Source organism: Carya illinoinensis, chromosome 5 (genome assembly GCF_018687715.1).
Source record: "Carya illinoinensis cultivar Pawnee chromosome 5, C.illinoinensisPawnee_v1, whole genome shotgun sequence".
Taxonomy (NCBI): Eukaryota; Viridiplantae; Streptophyta; class Magnoliopsida; order Fagales; family Juglandaceae; genus Carya; species Carya illinoinensis.
Genome location: NC_056756.1, coordinates 20626513 through 20647568, shown reverse-complemented (window position 1 = coordinate 20647568; position 21056 = coordinate 20626513). Strand labels below are relative to the sequence as shown.

The 21056-nt window shown below is 38.2% G+C and overlaps 1 protein-coding gene across 1 annotated transcript; it reads left to right on the top strand.

The window, feature by feature from the left end:
- Positions 1 to 18720: 18720 nt before the first annotated feature.
- On the top strand, positions 18721 to 20062 carry LOC122311815. The gene has a single exon (XM_043126506.1). It carries the CDS (start codon positions 18892 to 18894, stop codon positions 19852 to 19854), a length of 963 nt encoding a protein of 320 aa, XP_042982440.1. The 5' UTR covers positions 18721 to 18891; the 3' UTR covers positions 19855 to 20062.
- The last annotated feature ends 994 nt before the right edge of the window (positions 20063 to 21056 follow it).

Sequence of the window (21056 nt, the reverse complement as noted above, 5' to 3'; positions counted from 1 at the left end):
CATCGAAGAAGGGTCTTTGTACTGATGTTCCTACCAGATGGAACTCAACCTTCTTGATGTTGGAGGCAGCCCAGGAATATAAGGCAGCCTTTCAATTATTGGGTGATGAAGACATCCAATATGTCAAATACTTTGATGAGCACGAGGGATCACAAAAGCCTAATGATGATGATTGTGTGGTAGTTTCTACTTTCGTTGATTTTCTTGGATTATTTTATGATGTCACGTTGAATATATCTGGTTCTTTGTACCCTACATCCCATGAGTTTTGTCAACAAATATGTAGGATAAAAGAAGAATTAGAAGATATGCGTAGGGGTTCCAATGAAAGGATGAGGGGGATGGCAGTGACCATGATGCTAAAATATGACAAGTATTTGGGAGATTTGACTAGAATGAATATTTTCTTATATGTGGCTGTTATTCTTGATCCCCGTCTGAAAGTTTCAGGCTTGTTATATCAGTTGAGACTTGTTCACGATCAGGTATGGACTGACATTATTGGTGAATTGGCCCGAGATACCCTGAAAAAATTGTTTGACGAGTTTATGGCAATTAAGGGTGGTACTACATCGAAGACACATACACCGACCCCAACTCCTTCTACAGACACCATGACCGGGCCTCCTACAAAGAAGCGCAGAATGCCGTGGACTAAGACCCTCGCACAGAATCCCACACTAGTCCATCAATCTATGGAGGTCATTTCTGAGTTAGACAACTATTTGTCAGTGGATATGGTCCAAGATGATGATGATCATTTCGATATATTAGGATGGTGGAAGAATGCCTCAAAGAAATATCCCATCATTTCTGAGATTGCCCGTTGTATTTTGGCCATCCCTATTAGCACCGTTACCTCAGAGTCAGCCTTTAGTACCGGAGGTCGTATATTGGATCATTTCCGTAGTTCATTGTCTCCTACAACTGTAGAGGCATTGATATGCACATAGAGTTGGACGATAGGAAAGGATATTCATGTTCCGGATATTTTAGATTTTAAGGAGACCGATGAGGGTGGTAATCAGTCTGGATTTGGACCACCTGGTAATTTTTTTTTATTTTATTATTTTTTTATTTTAATTTTTTTATATTCATTTCCATTTCATCGTTATTAATTTTAATATTAATTTTTGTAGTAACACATGAGACGTCTAGCACCTCTGCAACATAAAAATGTGCTCAAGCCCGGGCCGCTCCAACTGTCACACCCCTTGACTCAAAGACAAGCCACAGCTGACAAGCCTCTTTAGAATGATCAATTTTTAATGATTTTTAAAAATTTTGTATTCAATAATTTGTAATATTGATACAATGTCCTTTGGACACTTTTATGTTTGTAATTTTGTAATTATTTAGCCTTTCAATTTTGTAATAGCTTAGTTATTATTATTAATTTATTACGTATTAGACTCTTAGACATAACACTTTTTTTTTCTTTTAATCTGGGTTTTAAATTTTTTTTTCTTTTTTACTTATAATTTTATGGGCTGAAAAATGAAAATGGCCTACAAGGTATTTTTGGGCCAAAAATACATACTTGTGGAACATTTTGGCCCATTGCTGAGATTTCTGGGCCATTTTCGGCCCAGAAATTGCTTCTGGGCCCAAGGCCCAGAATGGGGGTGCGGGGGGCCGGACGGATTGCCCCCCACACCCGTACCCCGTCATGCGGGACGGGGTACCCCGCCCCCGCACACCGGAGGCGGGGGACGGGGGGGATTTTCCCCATCCGCCCCATGCGGGGGTGGGGGGGGGGGGGGGGGGCCTACCCCGCACCGTATGGTGCGGGTAGCACCCCTAATGGATGTGTTGTAATCTTCCCATTGTAATTGTTCTAACCGTTGATGAATAAAACATTATTCCATTTATACTTTCAAACTTATCTCTTTGCATATTGTTCGCCTATGCTTTGCGCCTGCCCCTCGCGGGTGGTATTATGTTGGTTGTTTGTTCGTGACTTGAAGTTTTTCTTTCAATCTTGATAAATCAATAACCTTTCGGGCAACACCGCACCAAGTGTAATGGCTTCTTTGTTCGCTTATCTCTATGAGGAATGAATACTTGCCCGAGTGACGTCTGGTTCTCCTACTAAGGCCTTGTGCTATGCGTGCAAGGCCTTTTCAGGAGTTTCGTAGTATGTAAAACTAGGTTGACTTTGCTAATCCTCATGAGTTGCACTCGGATCCTTTGCGGAGGCTGTGCGGTATGTAAGATAAGGCACACCTTGTTGACCCTCGCATCTGGTGAGAGGGGATGAGTAGCACATAAGCTTGCACTCATCCAAGTCCTTTGACACGATGTCTTGTTCGCTTTTAACTCTTGCAGAAGCTTTGCCCTACATAAAAGAGGCCTTGGCGGCAATCTCCTAGATTCTTTGTAGAGATTACGCACTCATCCACATCCGTTGTAGAGGTTATGCAGTATGTACAATCGGGCGTGCCTCGTTGACCCTTGCGCTTGGCAAGAGGGGACGAGTGGCACGTAAGCCTACACTCATTCAGATCTTTTGCAGAGGTCGCCCGGTATGTAAGATTGAGTGCGCCTCATTGACCGTCACGCTTAGCGAAAGGGAACTAGTAGCACGTAAGCTTGCACTCATCTAGATCCTTTGTAAAGGTTGCACAATATGTAAAATCGAGCACGCCTCATTGACCCTTGTGCTCGGCGAGAGGGGACAAGTGGCGAGTAAGCCTACACTCGTCCAAATCCTTTGTAGAGGTCACGCTACAAAATCAAAGCCCAAATATACATATTTTGTTTGACAATTACCAACCTGCCTGACCAATTCAACATGATGAGATTCCAGGGTCTCTGCTCATCTTTAAGGCATGTGACGTCTTCTATGGTTGAGACGGGTAGTATTGGGACTATCCCGCACTCCACCAATGGACGGGTAGGGGCTCGTCAAGCCACACCCTCCCCTTTAGCCCCCTCAAGGAGGTCATCATCCCTTTGCCACGATGGGATAGGGTCAATGTTTAGGCAGCCTCAAATCATCTCATTGGTCGATGCCCACGAGGAAGATAATGTGTGTTGGCTGCTGAGGATAGACCCGCACTCCACCAAGGAGAGGTAGAGGCGCCTCAAATCACTCTCTACCCTATATATTCTCCCAGGGGAGGTAGTAGATGGGCCACAGACCGGATTACTCTTCACTATGGCAAGATGGGATCAATGTTTGTACAGCCTTAGGGCTAGTTCCTCTCTCCTCCACAGGGGAGGTCAGTCTAACCAGAGATTAGTTCTGCTTATTGACCCTTACGTGGAGGTAGTCTGTTCGAGCAGTATGTCTGACTGAACCTGTTCCCATCCTTTGATATTGCAGGAAAAGTAGGTGAGGGCTAGGCTGACGCTAAGCCCACTCTTCATCATGGCGGAACGGGGTATGTTCGGGCAACCTCAGGGCTGGACCCGCTCTCTCCCACAAGAGGGTCAGCCCATTCCTCATTCATGCTCCCTTCTTTCGAGCAATATGTCTGATTGGACCTGCTCCGGTTAGTTGACGCCCACGAGGAAGGTAGTGTGTGTTGGCTGTTTAAGGACAGACTTGCTCTCTGCTGCACACTCATCCCTTTGTTACCCCGCGGGGAGATAATTATTTGATGTAGAGTTTGAGTTTAAAATTAATTGCAGTTGGAGACTTGTTTCATTGACCTCCATTTTTTTATAAAAGAAAAAAAAAAAAAAAAAAGAACCACCGCTTTCATTAAGTAGAGTGTAGAGTTTGTACAAAGAAGGGATCAAATTTATACAAAAGAAAATAAAAAACCCGAGGTCCTCCTTCCTTTTCCTTCTTTGCGCACTCCTCTAACTCCCCTTAGTCGGGACAGCTTGCGTGACAACACGAGCTTGTCATGACTTTATGAGGGGCGCCTACTCACATAAGGCGTCTTCCTGCCATTGGCTTCAGGTCCTGTGCATAGCATTCTCTTGCCGAGGTTTGTTCTCTTTGGAGCCTGCCTACCCCTTAGGCTGTTAGGAACTTTACCTTTAGGTGGTAGGTGGAGGTAATTGCCTTCAGTTTGTTGAGTGTTGATCGGTCGATGATGGCTTGTAGGACAAGGTAGCTTTTACTATCAAGAAGTCGACTATGACTGAGGCGGTATGCGGCGGATTGCAGACCAAGACAGATAGGGCGATGGTCCCCACTGGCTGAACCGTATCTTTCGAGAAGCCCTTGAGCGACATCTATTCCCATAAGGACGAACGCTTCCCAAAACAAGAAATCTGCCGAGTTGTCATTTTCGATATGGATCCTTCTGATGGTGAAGTTAGCAATCTACATGGTGACCACTAAGGCATCATCGTGCAGGTAGAAGGCTCCCTCCTCATTAGTTTCTCCAAAGGAGATCAAGGGAGTAGGCTCGCCCCTACGGTACTTAGTGGGATGGCAGGAGGTTGAGTAAACTTCCTAGTATCGAACTTCTCTCATGTGCACTTTCCTTCCAGATGAGGTTGCACCTCCACTGACAAAACCTCCCCCGATGGTGCGGATTTCTCCCACCGAGGGTATCTCTTGGCGTGGCTGTTGTATGGGACACGCGGTGGCTCTTGTTTGAATTTCCTCTTTCTCAGGCTTTCCTGCCTCCTGTGCTGATATCTTCTGTCTGGAATCCTCTCCCAAGAATGCTCTCACCACAGTCGTTCCACCTATTGGGATGCAAGGTATCAAGGTGGAGCCTGGTCCCCCCAGTGCGAATGGCACTGCCCCGTGCTATGGGTGGTTGACTGGTGGTAAGTGTAGTAACAACACTCCTTCAAGTTTGGTTGTTTATCCTCCTTCATGACAGTGAATGTTGATCGGTCATGCCAGTGTGGTGGGGTGGGTTGTTGACAACATGTTTCCTATACCTTTGGCCCGGGTCCTCAGTGGTCTAGGTCTTATGTCCTTATCTCCCGTCGCTTTTGTTCCTTCTCCTGAAAGTGGCTTTTGATATAGGTCTTTGCTTTCCTGCTTGCTTGCTTTAACTCTTGCGTCTCAGTTTGGCCAATGCGTAGAGGGTATCCTTGGCATTTATGAAGTTATCGGCTTGATCCATAAACTCTCGAAGAGTCGTGGGGTGATCTTCTCATCTTGGTCCTCTGCGGTCATTAATTCCTTGTTGAGTTGAGCTAGGTAGGTCTTTAGGTTTTCATCTTCTCTCTATTTGACGGTGAGGAAGAAGGCAGTAGGACGACTTCTTCTCCTGCAGACCAAGAAGTGGGTGAGGAATAGGCAAGCTAGTTCATCTAAGTTTTTGATTGAGCTGGGTGCTACAGAGCCAAACCATGTCCTTGCGGGTCCCCTCAAAGTCAATAGGAAGGCTCTGCAGGTCACCTCCCCAAGAAACCCATGCAACATCATGTGGGCCTTGAAGGTTTTGAAATGCTCAACTGGGTCTTTAGACCCGTTATATGTCTCCATAGGCGGGACCCAGAATTTTTGTGGTAGAGGAGCCGTCATCACCTTTGCGCTATAAGGTAAACCCATGCTAATAAGTAACTGATCCACTATAGACGAGCTCCCCATTTTTCTCATCATTTCCTCCTACTTTCCCTTGAGGTTAAGCAGCTCATCTTGGTCATTTTTGCCCTCTTCTTGCTCATTTTTGCCCTTTTCTTGGTCATTTCCCTTGAGGTTAAGCCAGCTCCTCATTTTTCTCATCATTTCCTCCTACGTTTCCTCTCCTTGGTCATTTTTGCCCTCTTCTTCCCTTCGAGATTCCTAGTGCTCAGATCTCCATGAAGCACTAACTCCTTAAGGTTGTCTTTAAGAGCCTGATTCTCTGCTCAGAGGGCATACATTTCATTGGTGAGCTCTCCAATGAACTGTTCCATGGCCGCCAATCTTGTCTCCATGTTACTTGAGTTTTCTTCTTCTGGGTCCCCCACCAACTAAGACTGGGTTCTCACAGGTATACGAAGGACACGTTTATTTTTACAATTTTTGAAATCCCACAAAAAATGCCAACTGTTAACGATGTGTTTCATATACCTTTGGGTCAAGACCTCAAAAGTCCAGGTCTTCTATCTCAGAGACCTATAGCAACAAAGGAAAGATAAAAAAGGTGGCCCTAGGGTGGCCCGAGAAAACTCCTATGCCTAAGTTAGCTTGGATTTTCTAAGCAATGGAAAATTTAGGAAACAATGAGAATGAGCATTAATTTATCTTTAGCCAGAGGATTCCATCTCTTTACTTGGTGGTCGAATGGGCCTTTTATACTTAACTCGAAGAGTCAGATGGCCATGTCATGAAACCTGGGAGAAGGGGAAATCCGCCCAGAACTCCTTCCGCCATGCTGTCTTTAATGCGGCGTGGCCCTCTGGGATCAGTCATTTTAATGCAGTGTGATTATATGGTAAACCAATTTAACGTGGTGTGGTCTTCTAGCGTTGCTAGATAGTCCGATCTATTTCCCTGGCATGCTTATTCTTCTTTCATCTAACTTGGTTTCCAACTCTTCTTCTACAACGCCTCATCTCAACACGGCCGGTTGAATCCGAGCTACCCAAGTTATTTGTCGATTCTGAACCACTGAGGGATTCCCATGGGTTTGGACTAGGCTGCCTTGTGCTTCCCGAGGTATGGGAGGCGTGTTGGATGTTAAGCTTGGGCCAGCCTGTGGGCTTTGAGGTCCCCGACGAAAATCCCCCTAACAATTGGTGTTTAAAGATGGCTTGGTTTGGTGACCTCCATCCCTTTTTCCTTGGCACCACAAGTCTTTGGGATTGTCATTGGTGTTTAAGGATGGTATGGTCTAGTGACCTCTGCGCCTTTTCTCCTTGGCACCGCGAGTCTTTGGACTCGTCATTGGTCTTTAAGAGCAGCGTGGTCTGGTGACCTCCACGCCCTTTTTACTTGGCACTGTGAGTTTTGGGACTCGTCATTTGTGCTCAAGGGTGGCATGGTCTAGTGACCTCCGTGCTCTTTTTCCTCAGGTTAGTCGGTATTAGCCTAAAATGGGCACTTTATTCATCACTAAAAGAAATCAAATAGCGAAATTCTAACAAATCTTCCAAGAGAAGAAAATAAAACATCTTCAAGGGTAGAATTTCTTCAAGGGTAGAATTTCTTCAAGTGTCCACATTCCATGGGTGTTGCAACTCTTTGCAATGGCTATCCTACATTTGATATGACCATGGTCTATGGTTGGCCACAACCACGCATTGTCCCTTCCATCGGGGTCTGAGCTTGCCCTCTTCAAGGAAAATTATTTTGCATCTGTGAGTGTATTGTGCCAGTAATATTCTGCCCTCACCACCTTCCTAGCCAACGCCTTTCCACCTTAATGGTTTCTATATTTCCCTATTTCTGCCAGAAAATATTGTGCTTCTTACGGTGAGATGCATCAAAGTAGGGAGCGGCAAAGCCCCTCTTTTAAAGGACCTCGCCCACCTTTACAAATCTTGCGGCCTTTCGTCTTATTCTTCTCACCTCTTCTTTTCCCTTAGGGAGTTCACCTGTATCTAAGTACTTGATGATGTCATTGGCCCACTCTAGGTCATTGCCGCCTATGATGCATACCTCTGGTCCTATCGTAGGGACCTCAATTACACTTTCCTCAACTTCCCAGGGGAGAAGGGCATCCTCCATCCCCAAGTGTTATTTTAAATTACTCCGTACTTTCATTTGGAAGCCCATAATAGTTTGTTCTTTAGTCTCATTATTCTTCAAATTGATTGAACACTGAGTACATCAAATTTTATGCTGCACTTGAAAATCTTAAAGCCATGGATATTGAAGAACTATTCTAGTCCTCGAGACATGAATTTAGGCCATCTTTCTTTACTTTGAGCCTTTAATTCTTTTTATTGTGCAATACCGCTAGTAACCCCTTTTAGCCTTTTGTTTTAGCCTTTCTTTCATAAACCCTTTTTCCACGTGTTTCAAGAATGAATACTACTACAGATTTGTTTTGTTGGAAAAGGCATACAAAAGATTTTGGGAAAGACACATTGAAATGGAAGTTCAAGGAGCAAGCTTAATGTTTCTAGAGAAAAAAGAATACATATCCGAGTCTAGAAAAATTTATGATGAACATGTGAAAGAGAAAAAGAAAAAAAAAGAAAAAGAAGAAGAGAAGAAAGATCCCAAAAAACAAAAAAAAAAAGAACAAAAGAGAAGGGCTGAAATTGTTGCATTGAAAAGTGAAAAAATGAATTCGAAAGTTAGATAATACATTGAAAGTTATTCTTTGCTTATTCCTGGAAAAAAATATCATTATTACCCCTTACCTTTTATTTCTAATCTTCCCACTTCACCCTATGTTACGTCCTAATAAAAGTCCTAATTGATCTTAAGGAGGGTATAGTTTGGAAATTGACATGACAAAATCAAGATGGGGTGGCGTAAAATTCTTAATATGTTTGGCATCCCTTCATGAGACTATCAATTTTCTTCTATTTGCATTCTTTTCATTGATTATATGTGAGATAATTGTTCTTCTTATACATTAATCTGCTCAGATATATTTGAGAGTGTGCACAATGTTCAGAGTAACTTTATTCTTTTGAGTGTTAACACCAGTGAGGATTGAGTCAAAACATAATTTTGGATAGAGGTTCTGGTCTAATTTTATTTTGAAACTCAAAGCATATTTGTGTTCTAAACCCCATTTCCACAATGAGTATTGATGGCATTTATTTTATTTTGGATAGAGATTTTGGTCGTATTTTATCTTTTGTGATCATTAGTGTTTTGACCTCTGATTAAATTTTTTGTGCTAAAGTAATGAAAATTTCAAGTTTTAATTTCTCATTTTATGCTTTTATGTTGAGTCAATTGAATTGGTAGAGACTAGCAATAAGCTGGTTGGGGGGGGGGGGGGGTGTAATAATTGCTTAGTTTTGCACATTTATCTCATTAGTATATATAGCTTTATCACATTTAGTTTAGGTTAATTAATGCATATTATAGGTTGTTTTAGAATAATTTTATTTTCTTAAGTTTGTGCTTAAAATGAGTCTTAATGCATAAATATATCTTTTGTTGGATTTGAGAGTAATTTGGATCAAGAAAAAGAGAAAGAAATCATAGAAGGAAACCACAAGAAGTCTAAGCTCAAAATGCGCTAGGAGACTGCCTGTATATAGTTTTGTTTTTCAATCATAAATTTCTACTCACTTATTTGATTGATACGATTCTTGATAGGTTGGAAAGATATCTTAAAGGACTACAACTTTTACTATAATAAGAATTTCTAAATTCTAACTCCTGAAGCACATACAAGGCTGTCAATATAAGTCCTAAAAGTTACGCGATTTGTTTTGCAGGAATTATGAAAACATTAGGGTTTCTTTTCTACCTTATATAATCATATCATTAGCACGAAATTAAAGGGAGGGAGGCCAAGAAAAACCCTAGTTTATTTTTTCATTTTCTTTTACTTATGGATTTCTAAACACCTTGCTAAGTGTAGGGTAAAGCCCAACCATATTTTGGTATGTTCTTAACAATCTGTTTATGGTTTTTATATGTAAGTTTTGATGTTTTTGGATTGATTTACCATTCTAGAAAATAGATTTATTCTATATAATTCTCTGATTTATCATAGACTCTGGGCACGTTGAATGCTTAGAATTCCCTGTGCATAAATTCTCTAGATCTATTTTGCCTAAAATCAATCCGCTAGATATGTGTAGAGTACATCTCCTTCCTTGGGTTGTCTCAAAAGTGGGGGGCTGGCCAAATGCTGATTCAGTTTTTGGAAAGTTTCATTGCACTCCTCGTTCCAGGGGTGTACCTTGTGTAACAAGCTAAAAAAGAGAAGGCACTTGTCCGTGAATCTAGACAAGAACCTGTTCAAGGCTGCTACCCTTCCCACCAGGCGCTAGGTGCCGTTTAGGCTTTTTGGCGATTTCATGTTCAAGATTGCTTCAATTCTTTTTGGGGAGGCTTCAATTCTTCTTTTTGTCACGATGAAACCTAAGAATTTACTAGACCCTACACCAAATGTGCACTTTGATGGATTCAACTTCATCTTATAATGTCATAGTATTGTGAATGCCTCTCATAGGTCAACCAGGTGTTGGTTGGGCTCCTTGCTTTTAACTAACAAATCATTCACATAAACTTCCATGGTAGGTTTCCACTACATTTTTTAAGCCAAATGGTATGACTTGATAACAATACAGTATGCGGTCTATAACAAATAAAGTCTTCTCTTTGTCTGTTGGGTGCATTTGGATCTAGTTATAGCCTTAATAGGCGTCCATGAAGCTCAAAATCTTGTGCCCTGCAGTGGCACCTGCGATGACATCAATTTGTGGCAGGGAGAAGCTATCCTTTGGGCAAGATTTGTTTAGGTCAGTGAAATCCATGCACATTCTCAGTTTTCCATTCACTTTCTTTACCAAGACAACATTAGATAGCCACTCAGGGTAATGAGCTTCCCTGATCAAACCCACAGTGGTTCTACTTCCCCGGCAATGGCTGCATACTTCTCCGTGCTGAACGGTCTTCTCTTTTGACATACTTTCTTATTCATGGGGTCCACGCATAGCTAGTGCTCGATAATGTTGTTGTTAATCCAAGGCATATCTTCATAACTCTAGGCGAATACATCCTGGTGCTCTACTAGCAGCAGCTTTAGCGCCTCTCAGTCTTCTCGGGGGATTTTGTTCCCCATATGTGTTGTAGCATTGGGGAGGTTGGGGTACAACCTCAAAATCTCTAAAGGCTCATTAGCTTCCACTTGTTGTAGGTTCTGCTCATCCTTTACCTCCATGCCCCTTTCTAGAAAGACTGTTAGGAGTGGGGTCAAGGTATTCTAGCCACCCTCTTGGGTAACTTGGTTGTCGTTGCTTGCAATAGTATGCACTTCTCCCCCTTTGCTCCTCAGATCCTAGACATAACAATCTCATACTAGGACCTGCTCGCCTCGTGCTTCTCCCACTCCGCCTTTAGTTGAGAACTTCATTTTATGGTAGTACATAGATGTAACCGCCCTGAAGTTGTTCAATGCTGGTCGCCCTAGTATAGCATTCTATGAGGGTGCCTTTATGACTAAGAAGTCAGTCATAGTGGTGGCAGTACACATTCCTTTTCCAGCAGTGACTAGGAGAGTGATGGTGCCCACTAATTGAATCAAATCTCCCTTCAACAATGTTAGAGAGGGTCTCAACGTAGTGGTGTCTATGCCCATTTTTACAAAGGCCTCCCAAAATAATATGTCTACTGAGCTATTGTTGTCAATAAGGATGTGCCTGGTGGTGTAATTAGCAACCAAGAGGGTTATCATAGTGCATCATCATGTGGATATAACAGCCCTTCACAATCTATTTCCCCGAAGGATATAGCTATTGAGGCATTAAGCTTTTGGTGCTTGGGAGACCTGTCCACCACAAAATTTCTTCATATCTTACCCTTCGTGCTTGCACCCTCCTACTAGACAAGGATGCACCACCCCCAGTAAATATGCCTGCTATTGTCCTGATTTTGCCTAGGGGCACCCTATCTCTATCATTGCTCGGGGGTGCCTTGTGTCTATCATTGTTCGGGGGCGCCTTGTCTCTATCATTATTTGGGGGTGCCATGTCCCTATCATTTCCATGACGTCTTCCTTTGGTGGTTGCCGCCTATCCTGGTTGTCACTTCTATATGAGCTATGTCCTCTTTCATACCATCGGTTGGGCTTCAAACGCTCTGCAACCATTTGCTCTAGCTCTTCAATTCCCACATGTTTGATTACCCTTTTCTTCATGTTCATGCAATCCACTATCCAGTGTGAGTTAGTTTGATGATACTTGCAATAGCGGGTGCTGGTTTTAGGCTGGCGATGTTCTCTTTCTAGCTCCTCTTTTTCTTGTACGTTCAAATTATTGTGAATAAGTCTGGTGTTATGCTCTTGTCACCTTTCATGCCTCCTGTCTTGGTGGTTCAATGTAGACTTCTTGTCCCTTAAATTGGCTTTGCGTTTTGTCTTAGGCTCCCCTTTCCTTGATTCCACAAGGGCCTACAACGTATTTTAGCATTGATGACATCATCCACCCTATCCATAAACTCTCTTAGGATAAAGGGGGTATTTCTAGCCAATTCGGTCATGAACGGAGTGCATGGCCAAATTCTGCTCAATAAGGCAACCAGAGTAATCTTTTAATCTTGATTGTCAGTCGTCAACCTCTCCTTATTAAAGCGGGTGAGGTACGATTTTAGGCTTTCTTCTTACCTTTATTTGATCGTCAAGAGGTACCCCACTGAGCTTTGGCACCTCCTACTAGGCATAAATTGTGTTAAGAACTGTCTATCCAGCTCTTCAAAGTTGTTGATCGACTCGGGTCGAAGTGTGCCACATCCTCTCACCATTCCCATTAGAGTCAAGGGATAAACCTAGCAAGCAATCTCTCCTAGGAATCTGTGGAGCATGATATGTGCTTTAAAGTTCTCTAAATGATCCATTGAGTCCTTTGACCCATCGTACATCTCTATTTGCAACACTTTGAATTTGGGCAGAAGTGGCATAGCCATGATTTCCGTACTGTAGGGTAAGTTCGTTCGACTCAATAGTTGTTCCACTGAGGAAGATTCTCCCATCTTTTTGCCATCTCCTCGTACTTTCCACCGAGGCTATATAGTTCATCATGCAGCATTTTCTTCTCTATATCTCAGCATTCAATTCTCTGTTGCTATGCACCTCTCCTTCTCCTTGCTCGCTAGGGCTAGTCATAGCATCATTAAACTCGAGGTTGCAGTGCTTCAGCTCTTCATTCTCTTTCCTTAGGTTTTCTACTGTGTCTAATGCCATCTTCAACTTCTCCTATGTTGCTGTAACCGTGTCTCCATATCAGTCGGCATTACTTCCAGTTCACGAGTTGCTTGAGAACATGTCACCGTCGGCATGAGGGAACCATGTTGACGTCTAATGAATAACTGAAATCAGAGATTACAGAATCTCATAGACGGTGCCACTGTAAAGGACATGTCCCACCACCGAATGTGATCATTAACCTGCAAGTTGATATGTTGGTAACACTATATGCCTATGACAACTCCAATACTTAAGTCAATAATAAGTGAGAGATAATAATTCAAGAACGTGTAATCAGATAGATTGAGAAGTACATGTTGCCCTTATATATAGGCACAAAAACTCATTGGATGAGTGTCATAAACAAATTTATTTTTCACAATACTTAGCTATTAGGAGGCTTATCCTTGATATATTGAAATTATCTAATCGCTATGTCGTGAACGTTCATAGAGGCTGAGGATTCATTCCTTCCTAATAAGCTGAGGCGGCTAGGCTTGTATTGAACTATGCAACTCCCTTGAGTAATTATCCTTTAGAGGTGATGGGCCTTGGGCCTAATTTGGGCCAAACTAATATTAACCCCTCCAAGTAAATATGTAGTGACGTGCTAGCTACGATGAACATTGGTTAAAATGGCATTACGATAAATGGATTTTAGAAACAATAGTTACTTTAGCCAGTTTACGCATGCAATCCTTCCCACGCGGGGTTGGGATCTACTTAGTTTTTATCCCGAAGTGGACTGCTAATTATTATATTCTATAAAAATCAAAATCGTCGCTTTCTTAGTATTGTTGGTGTGAATTCCCTTCATTGAGAGAGAGAGAGAGAGAGAGAGAGAGAGAGAGAGAGAGAGAGAGGGGGGGGGGGGGGGGGGGGGGGGGGTTTGTGTGCCCGGATAAGGAGATAAGGTCACGATACGCCCCTTCATTGAATATACCTACCGGACCAAAAAGACTTACGTTCCAGGAAATTCGTTTATCGTAACAATCTAAAATACCTGTTAATACCCAAATTTTAAATAAAATATAAAAAATAATTTAATTTTTTTAAATTTTTTTAAAAAAATTAATATTAAAAAATTATATTCTAACAATATTTTAATTTTTTTAATATTTTTATTTAATTTTCTCTCTCTAATTTTTTAAAATCTTGTAAAATATTTTAACTCAAATTATTTTATTATTATTTATAAATTATTTTATTATTATTTACAAATTATCTCATTTTATTTCATCGGTATAGCTGTTAACCCTTCCCCTACTTTACTGTTCAAACCATGACAGCAATTTACTCATTATGTTTATTTCTTTTACACTTCATGTCCTATATATAATGCCAACTAATTAAATCTCTAAATAATTACCGAAAATGGAAGATAAAAACATGCATGAACCATCGGAAATTTGTGCAAAATAATGATGAGAATGCACGACTAGTAAGTACGTGTTAATAATGCAGCAAGTTCATAGTACATATGTTGACTGGGACTGGGTCAAGTCGTAAGTACAAGTTATGATCAATGGGTTTCTTGTTTATTTTTTATATTTTATTTTTTGAGAGGGCCGAAAAGCATATATATATATATATATATATGTATAGTTACGACCAAGGCTCTTATTTGCATCTGTTTTGCGTTGGATAATGTCCTCGAGAATGATTTTCGACGGTCAAATTATACCGCGCGCGCTATCGCCTGCCGAATTTGGTCGTAGATATAGGGTTTTCTTCGTTTGCCGCCTTGAATATTATGCGTTTGCTCTTTATTGAATGTACCAAATAAAAGACTCTGCTTTCTCACATCATGACCAAAGACAAAAATACATTTTTCGGATTTGTCAATTGTGTTATATTTTTACTTTTGGGATGATTTGTCAATGGGGTTGATCCTCGAGTTAAGCAATTAGGATGCTTTAGCTACGTACGTCTACAATAAGAAAATTCTTTTTTATTCTCAAGCTAGCTAGCGGCCTATTCCACATCAACGATATCTTTTGTGCGCTAATGGAAAGACTTTACAAATATATTTGTTGCGACAGTATGAAAATACAATCGGACATGAAGTATCCCATAGAATTGGAGCAAATTTATTTTTAAATATTGACAATTGTTTTGAGTAAAATAGTTTGAGATTTAATTATGACGCCAATAAGAAAAATGATATTTCTAGACTTAGAGTTTGTTTGGTTCAAAGAGTGTTTTATATTATCTTATTTTATCTTATTATTATAATTATTCAAATTTTTATATAAAATATAATAATCAATTCAATTTTTTTTAAATTCTGATTCAACTTTTTTAAATTTTAAAATAATAATAATATTAAAAAATAATATTTTATTCAACCTTCAACTTCTATCTAAAACCATCTCATTTCATTTCTAAATCAAAATAAAAGCTTAGAGTGTATAGTTAATTACTTTGTATTGCATTTGATAAAAGTGACTAAATCTAGCAAGTACCTACATAAAAAATTATTTTTTAGTGGTGCTCCCATTTTTATAAAAAGATTTAATGCTCTTATGATTATTATTGTGTTAGTAGAAGTACCTGATAATGTGTTACATGTTGACATTAAAGAATCTCAACCATTTTTTTTAGATAAAAAATACCAACAATTTAATAAGAAACATACAAAGATCGGATAAGGATAACCCTTAGCTTAGAAGTAATTAGAACATCCTAGAATACAAATTTCTTTAAGTTTTAATTAAAAATTGTTTGAAATATTCATATGATTCTATATTCATATGATTCTATATTCATAATTAGGGATTAATCAATATTCATAAGGAGGGATTCGAAGACCCAGTCAAGTTGAAGATAAACATAGATTAATATTGCATGCTTGAGTCTATCCATATCTTAAAAAATGTTATATTTATAAGCTGGTACGTAGGATATATAGACTTTTATATTATTTATATTAAAAGTTATTATATTCTTAAACGGGTATATAAAACGTACACCATCTACATCATCTAAATAATAAAATTTAATTTATAAGATTTAAATTTTAAAATTTATTTTCTAAATTAAATTATATTATAAACTCGTTATTGGATATAATTTTTCTTTGTATAAAATGATTTAATTTATAAAAGAAATTAAATATAAAATTATCTTACAAATTAAATTATATCAAAGTTAAGACATAAAACATATATTCTCTCTACTAATATAATGACTATTAAATCATGAGATAAGCCAATTGTTATTAGTGCTCAAGTGCCGTGGGAAATATAGATTACAGCTTTAGAGTTTATAACGTATAATTTAAATAATAAGTTATATTATTAAAAAGTTATTTATTATTTAATAATTATATGTTTAAAATATTTTCAAACAAGTTAAGTTTGTTTAAAAACAAATTAAAAAAAAATACTTGTTGAGATAGAAATGACGATTATTTAAATTTTTAAAAAATTATGATCATATTTTTTAAAATTTTAATTATCTGAGAGTTATATAGATATTTTTATTTATTATCAATTTTTATCCAAAAAAGTATATTTGATAAAAAAATATTTTAATATGTAATGCCTAAATAACTTAATTTTTTTATTAAAAAATTTTTAAAACTATTTAAATACTTTTTAAAACCCTCACCTTAATTCTAAAAACAAGTCCTAAGACTATCACGTCACTACGGCACTAGTCGACCTTCATCAGCACGCGACTACAGTCCAAATTAACAGACAAAAATATATATATATATATATATATATAAATCCTAAATGCCAATCAGTTATAAAAAAATGGACTATAAAATTTGAGTTTATCTATTCTTTTATAAAAGGTCTGTCTAAAATTTGTGTAGGTAAAGGCTTATTCTTAATATTACTTATATATATATATATACACACATACATATATTATAAGCATTATATTTGCATTATATAATTATAAAAAAAGGTGTCAGGTTTATAAATAAATTTTATATAAAAGAATTTATAAATTAATTTGAGTTAAATTTAAATTACAAAATATCAATTATTATAAAATAAATCAAACAAATTAAATTTTTGTAAAATGTAAATTGGCGTAAAGTATTTCACAGTTTCACTGCTGCTTAAAAGGACTGATACGCGTTATCATGGACACAAGTCCCAAAGTATGTGATGCACGTAACTAAAGCTTGTACCCCAAAGTAACAACGAAATTTCCAGGACTTTATTGAGAGCTGTTGAAGTGAAGGGTTTGAACTTGAAGTCCCTGTTCACACCTACCAAACAATAATTCTCGTTTTGGAAGGAGTGGCTGTGAGATGTCGCCGCGCTGATAACAATACAATAAAGACAAGAGCAATCAATCATAGCCAAATATGGATATTGTAGATTGATAAATACTCTAATTTTATTTTATTTTATTTTATTATTATAATTTTTAAAATTTTTATATAAAATATAATAACTAATTTAATTTTTTAAATATCAAAATAATAATAATATTAAAAAATAATATTTTATTTATTTTTTAATTTTTATCTAAAATTATTTTATTTTATCTCAATATCAAAATAAAGCGTGTCACTTTCTTTGATGCAACAATAATACAGAAAAAGCAACCCAATTTCCACATTTATTAGAGTACTAAATTTAGCAGTCATATTTAAAGCAAAATTTAAAATAATAAAAAATAAAAATAGGCATGTGATATAAGTTTAGTTAATAGAATTTTTTTAAAAAAATACTAATTATACTGTATATAATCTATAATCTATAAGTATAAAAAAGTTTATATATTCATTAGTTTTTTATTATTATTTTAATAAATATTTTTTAAAATATAAATAATATACATATAAGAAAGTCAAGTAAATATATAAATGTTTTATATATTTTTTTGTGACCATTGCTCATAAATAAAAACGGCTGCCCATACTCGGTCAAATGGTCAATGGTCCATGAGAATGGAGATTTGCATTTATAATCAAAGAAAAAAAATAGTCTGCCATATGACTTTACTACCATATATACCCCTGTTTAACGATTTGATTAATGAAACCACGATTTTCATTTACTTCTTTAATGGTCTCCTACCCCAAAAAAGGTGAAGCTTGCCACCCAAGTTACAAGTTGTCCACTACATCAGCACTGCTCATTTTACATCACCCATGACCCCCCACGAGCTGTCAACCTGCACGTCATCTCTCGAATATGATCGATCTTTAACAACGTCCCGAAACAAAGAATTGAATTGACTCCTTATTCAAGTCAATACTCTAAAAAAAAAAAAAAAATTATATAATTTTAGTATTTAAATTTTAAATTTTATATTTAAAATTAAATCATGCATATAAGTAAGGCAGAAAGTATGTCCTTGCATGAACATGCAAATAGAATATAGAAAATTCTAGTCCTATCCGAGAGTGGTTATCGATTATACCCTTTATTTTTTTACTTAATATTTAAGAAAGTATTTTTTTAATAATTTTGTCAATTTATTTTTTATTATTTAAATGTTTATAGTATTTATAAATTTATTTGGAAAAAAAAATTACATAATAGTATTCTTGATGGGTGTAGCAATGACCCATAGAATATTATATAATTGTAAGAAATCTCAGCCGCTCTTCTTCCATCACTACATTCATAAGAGGATGGAATTTATAATATGTTTGTAATTATATTTTAGATGAAGAATAATCATATAAAAATTCAAAAAAAATTAAAATTATAAAATGACATCATGAAAATCAATGGTAAAAGAATAAGACCATAAGGCATAATAATAATAATAATAATAAAGTAATTAAGAAGGCCTTCGAGTTCGAGAACCAAGGAAACAATTAAAGAAACACATGGGCAGCTATTGATTAATACGCGTGTATGTGTGAACACGTGTTCCTTATTAACCAAGACATTTTATTTCAAACAATAATAAAAATCCAACACCCAGGAGGTGGGACCCTCTCTCTACTCGGCTTCTAGGCTCTATCAACGAAACAGCCTTGTTTCTTCCCCTCTTGTATATAAATCCCGTCCCGTTTGAACTCATCGCTTTGTACTTGTCTCCCTCAACTACCTTATTAAACCCTCAACCAATTCCGAAACGCTTCAAGTCTCTCTCATCTCTCATTTCTTTCCCTGTATACGGATGTTCTTTGCCCCCCCTGCAACATTGATTGATAAATTTGGAAATTAGGTTCAAAGGAAAAATGCAAGAGGGTTCAGTTTTATCCTTTTCTCCCAGCTTCAATCTTTATACCCCTCCAAGCGGATTTGCAGAAGTCGCAAAAGTTACTGAAGATTTTGGCTCAAAGATGAAGTTCGACGCCTTTGGTACCGAGTTTGACGAGCCGAAAAATGAAGGTAGCTCGAGATCTGAAGCTTTGGATGAGGAATCTAGAGATGAGCCGGCGGAAGAAGGTGATCAGAATGTTGAAGAGGAAGAGGTTGACGACGAAGAGTTCTCTTTCGCTTGCACGAATCCCGACGGGTCTCCGATTTCGGCGGATGATGTATTCGTCGACGGCCAGATCCGTCCGGTATACCCGCTCTTCAACCAAGATCTCCTATTCACCTACGCTTACGACGGGGATTCGAAGCCCAAGGACGCCTCGTCCTCGCCTCTCCGACCGCCGTTGAGGAAGTTTTTCGTTGAAGAGCGCGATATTCCGTCGTCATCGTCCTCTGAATATGACGAATTGGAGGGAGCTGCAGAGGGTACGTACTGCGTGTGGTCCGGTAACGCCGCGGAGGCCTTGCCGCGGGACCTCTCCAAGAAGAGTAACTCCACAGGGTTCTGTAAGCTCTGGAGGTTCCGAGACTTGCTTATGCGAAGCAACAGCGACGGGCACGACGCGTTCGTGTTTCTGAATCAACCGTCCGGAAACGCAAAGCTGAGAAACGAAACATCGACGGCGAAGAAAAACGAAAACGTCGATAAGAACGAGAAGGGTAGGGTTAGCGTCGAGAAGGCGAAACCAAACGAGAAGGCGAAGACGAAGACGAAGGGGGTGAAGGGATCAGGTGAAACGGCGTCGTCGGCGCACGAGAGGCACTACGTGAAGAATAGGGCCAAGAGAGAGGGAGAGAAGTGGAAATCGTATTTGCCGTACAGGCAGGTTGGGTTTTTCACTAATGTGAACGGGTTTAGCCGGAACGTCCATCCCTTCTAACCCTAAAGCGAGCCCCGCAACTGATATAATTCTCAATTTTCTGGGTTTATTTTATTTGTTAATTAATTTTAACCTAAATGCTAGAAATTAATTTTAGCAGTTTTGAATCTGGGATTGCTGTTAAGATGTTATGTATTAAAAGTAAATATTGGTTCGATGTTCTATTAATTGTAATTATGTTCGGTTATTGAATTGCCTCTTCTTTAAATGCTATCTTCTTCATAATTACGACTGAAGAATCTCAAGAGTTATTTTAGTTCAAGTATTTATCTGGACGTGTTCTTTATATCAATAAACTGTCGGAGCACGTAGAGCCGTTGGATTTAATGTGTTGGTTGGCCCTGCTGGATGCTATAAGCAATTTATTTATTTTTTAATTTTAAGTGGGGTACAAGACAAGACCATGCATTAAAAGAGAGATAAATTGTACGTGACGATGGAGCCAATGCTAATGCCTGTCCTAATGAATTAATTTAATTGGACGGCAAATGTTTCATTGAATATGCGCGTGGGGTATATCATTTCCTTTACTTTCTGAGAAATGGTTAAAAGGGAGGTGGTTGGATACGTGATTTTTTTTATTATTATTTTTTTTTCAAAAGAGAATATTCTCTTCATTTATCAATATCACCTGAAATGAGAGAAATAATACATGAAAGATAACTAACTCAAAAATATTTTCAAATACACTTAATGCATTTTTAGCTAGTGCATCTGCAACAGTAATTGACCATCTTCTTATATGTACCACTTCTCAAAAATCTAACCGAGCAAGAACATTTTTTGTATTCCAAGTAATGGCAGGACTTCTCACTTTGATTAATGTGATTAACAACATTTTAAGATATCACCTTCAAGTACAATCTTCCTAATACGAATCTCCAGAGCAAACTTTACTGCTTGAAATGCTCCATAAAATTCAGCTGTATGAGAATCTTGACCAAAGCTCTCATTCGTCCTCTTTGTAAAAATGACATATCCTTCGTAATTTCTTACAATAACCTTAATGCTTACCTTACTGTTTTCTATTCACAGAGTTGCATCTCAATTTATTTTGTAAATTCCAGGTGGACTCCAACTAACATTGTTTTTTGTTATTTGCTTCTGTTCGGTTACATGGCCTTTTTTTAATCAGACAAAATCATTAAAGGAGCGAAGAAGCAAAACTAGAACATGTATTTGATCAGCCGTTCACTTTCATT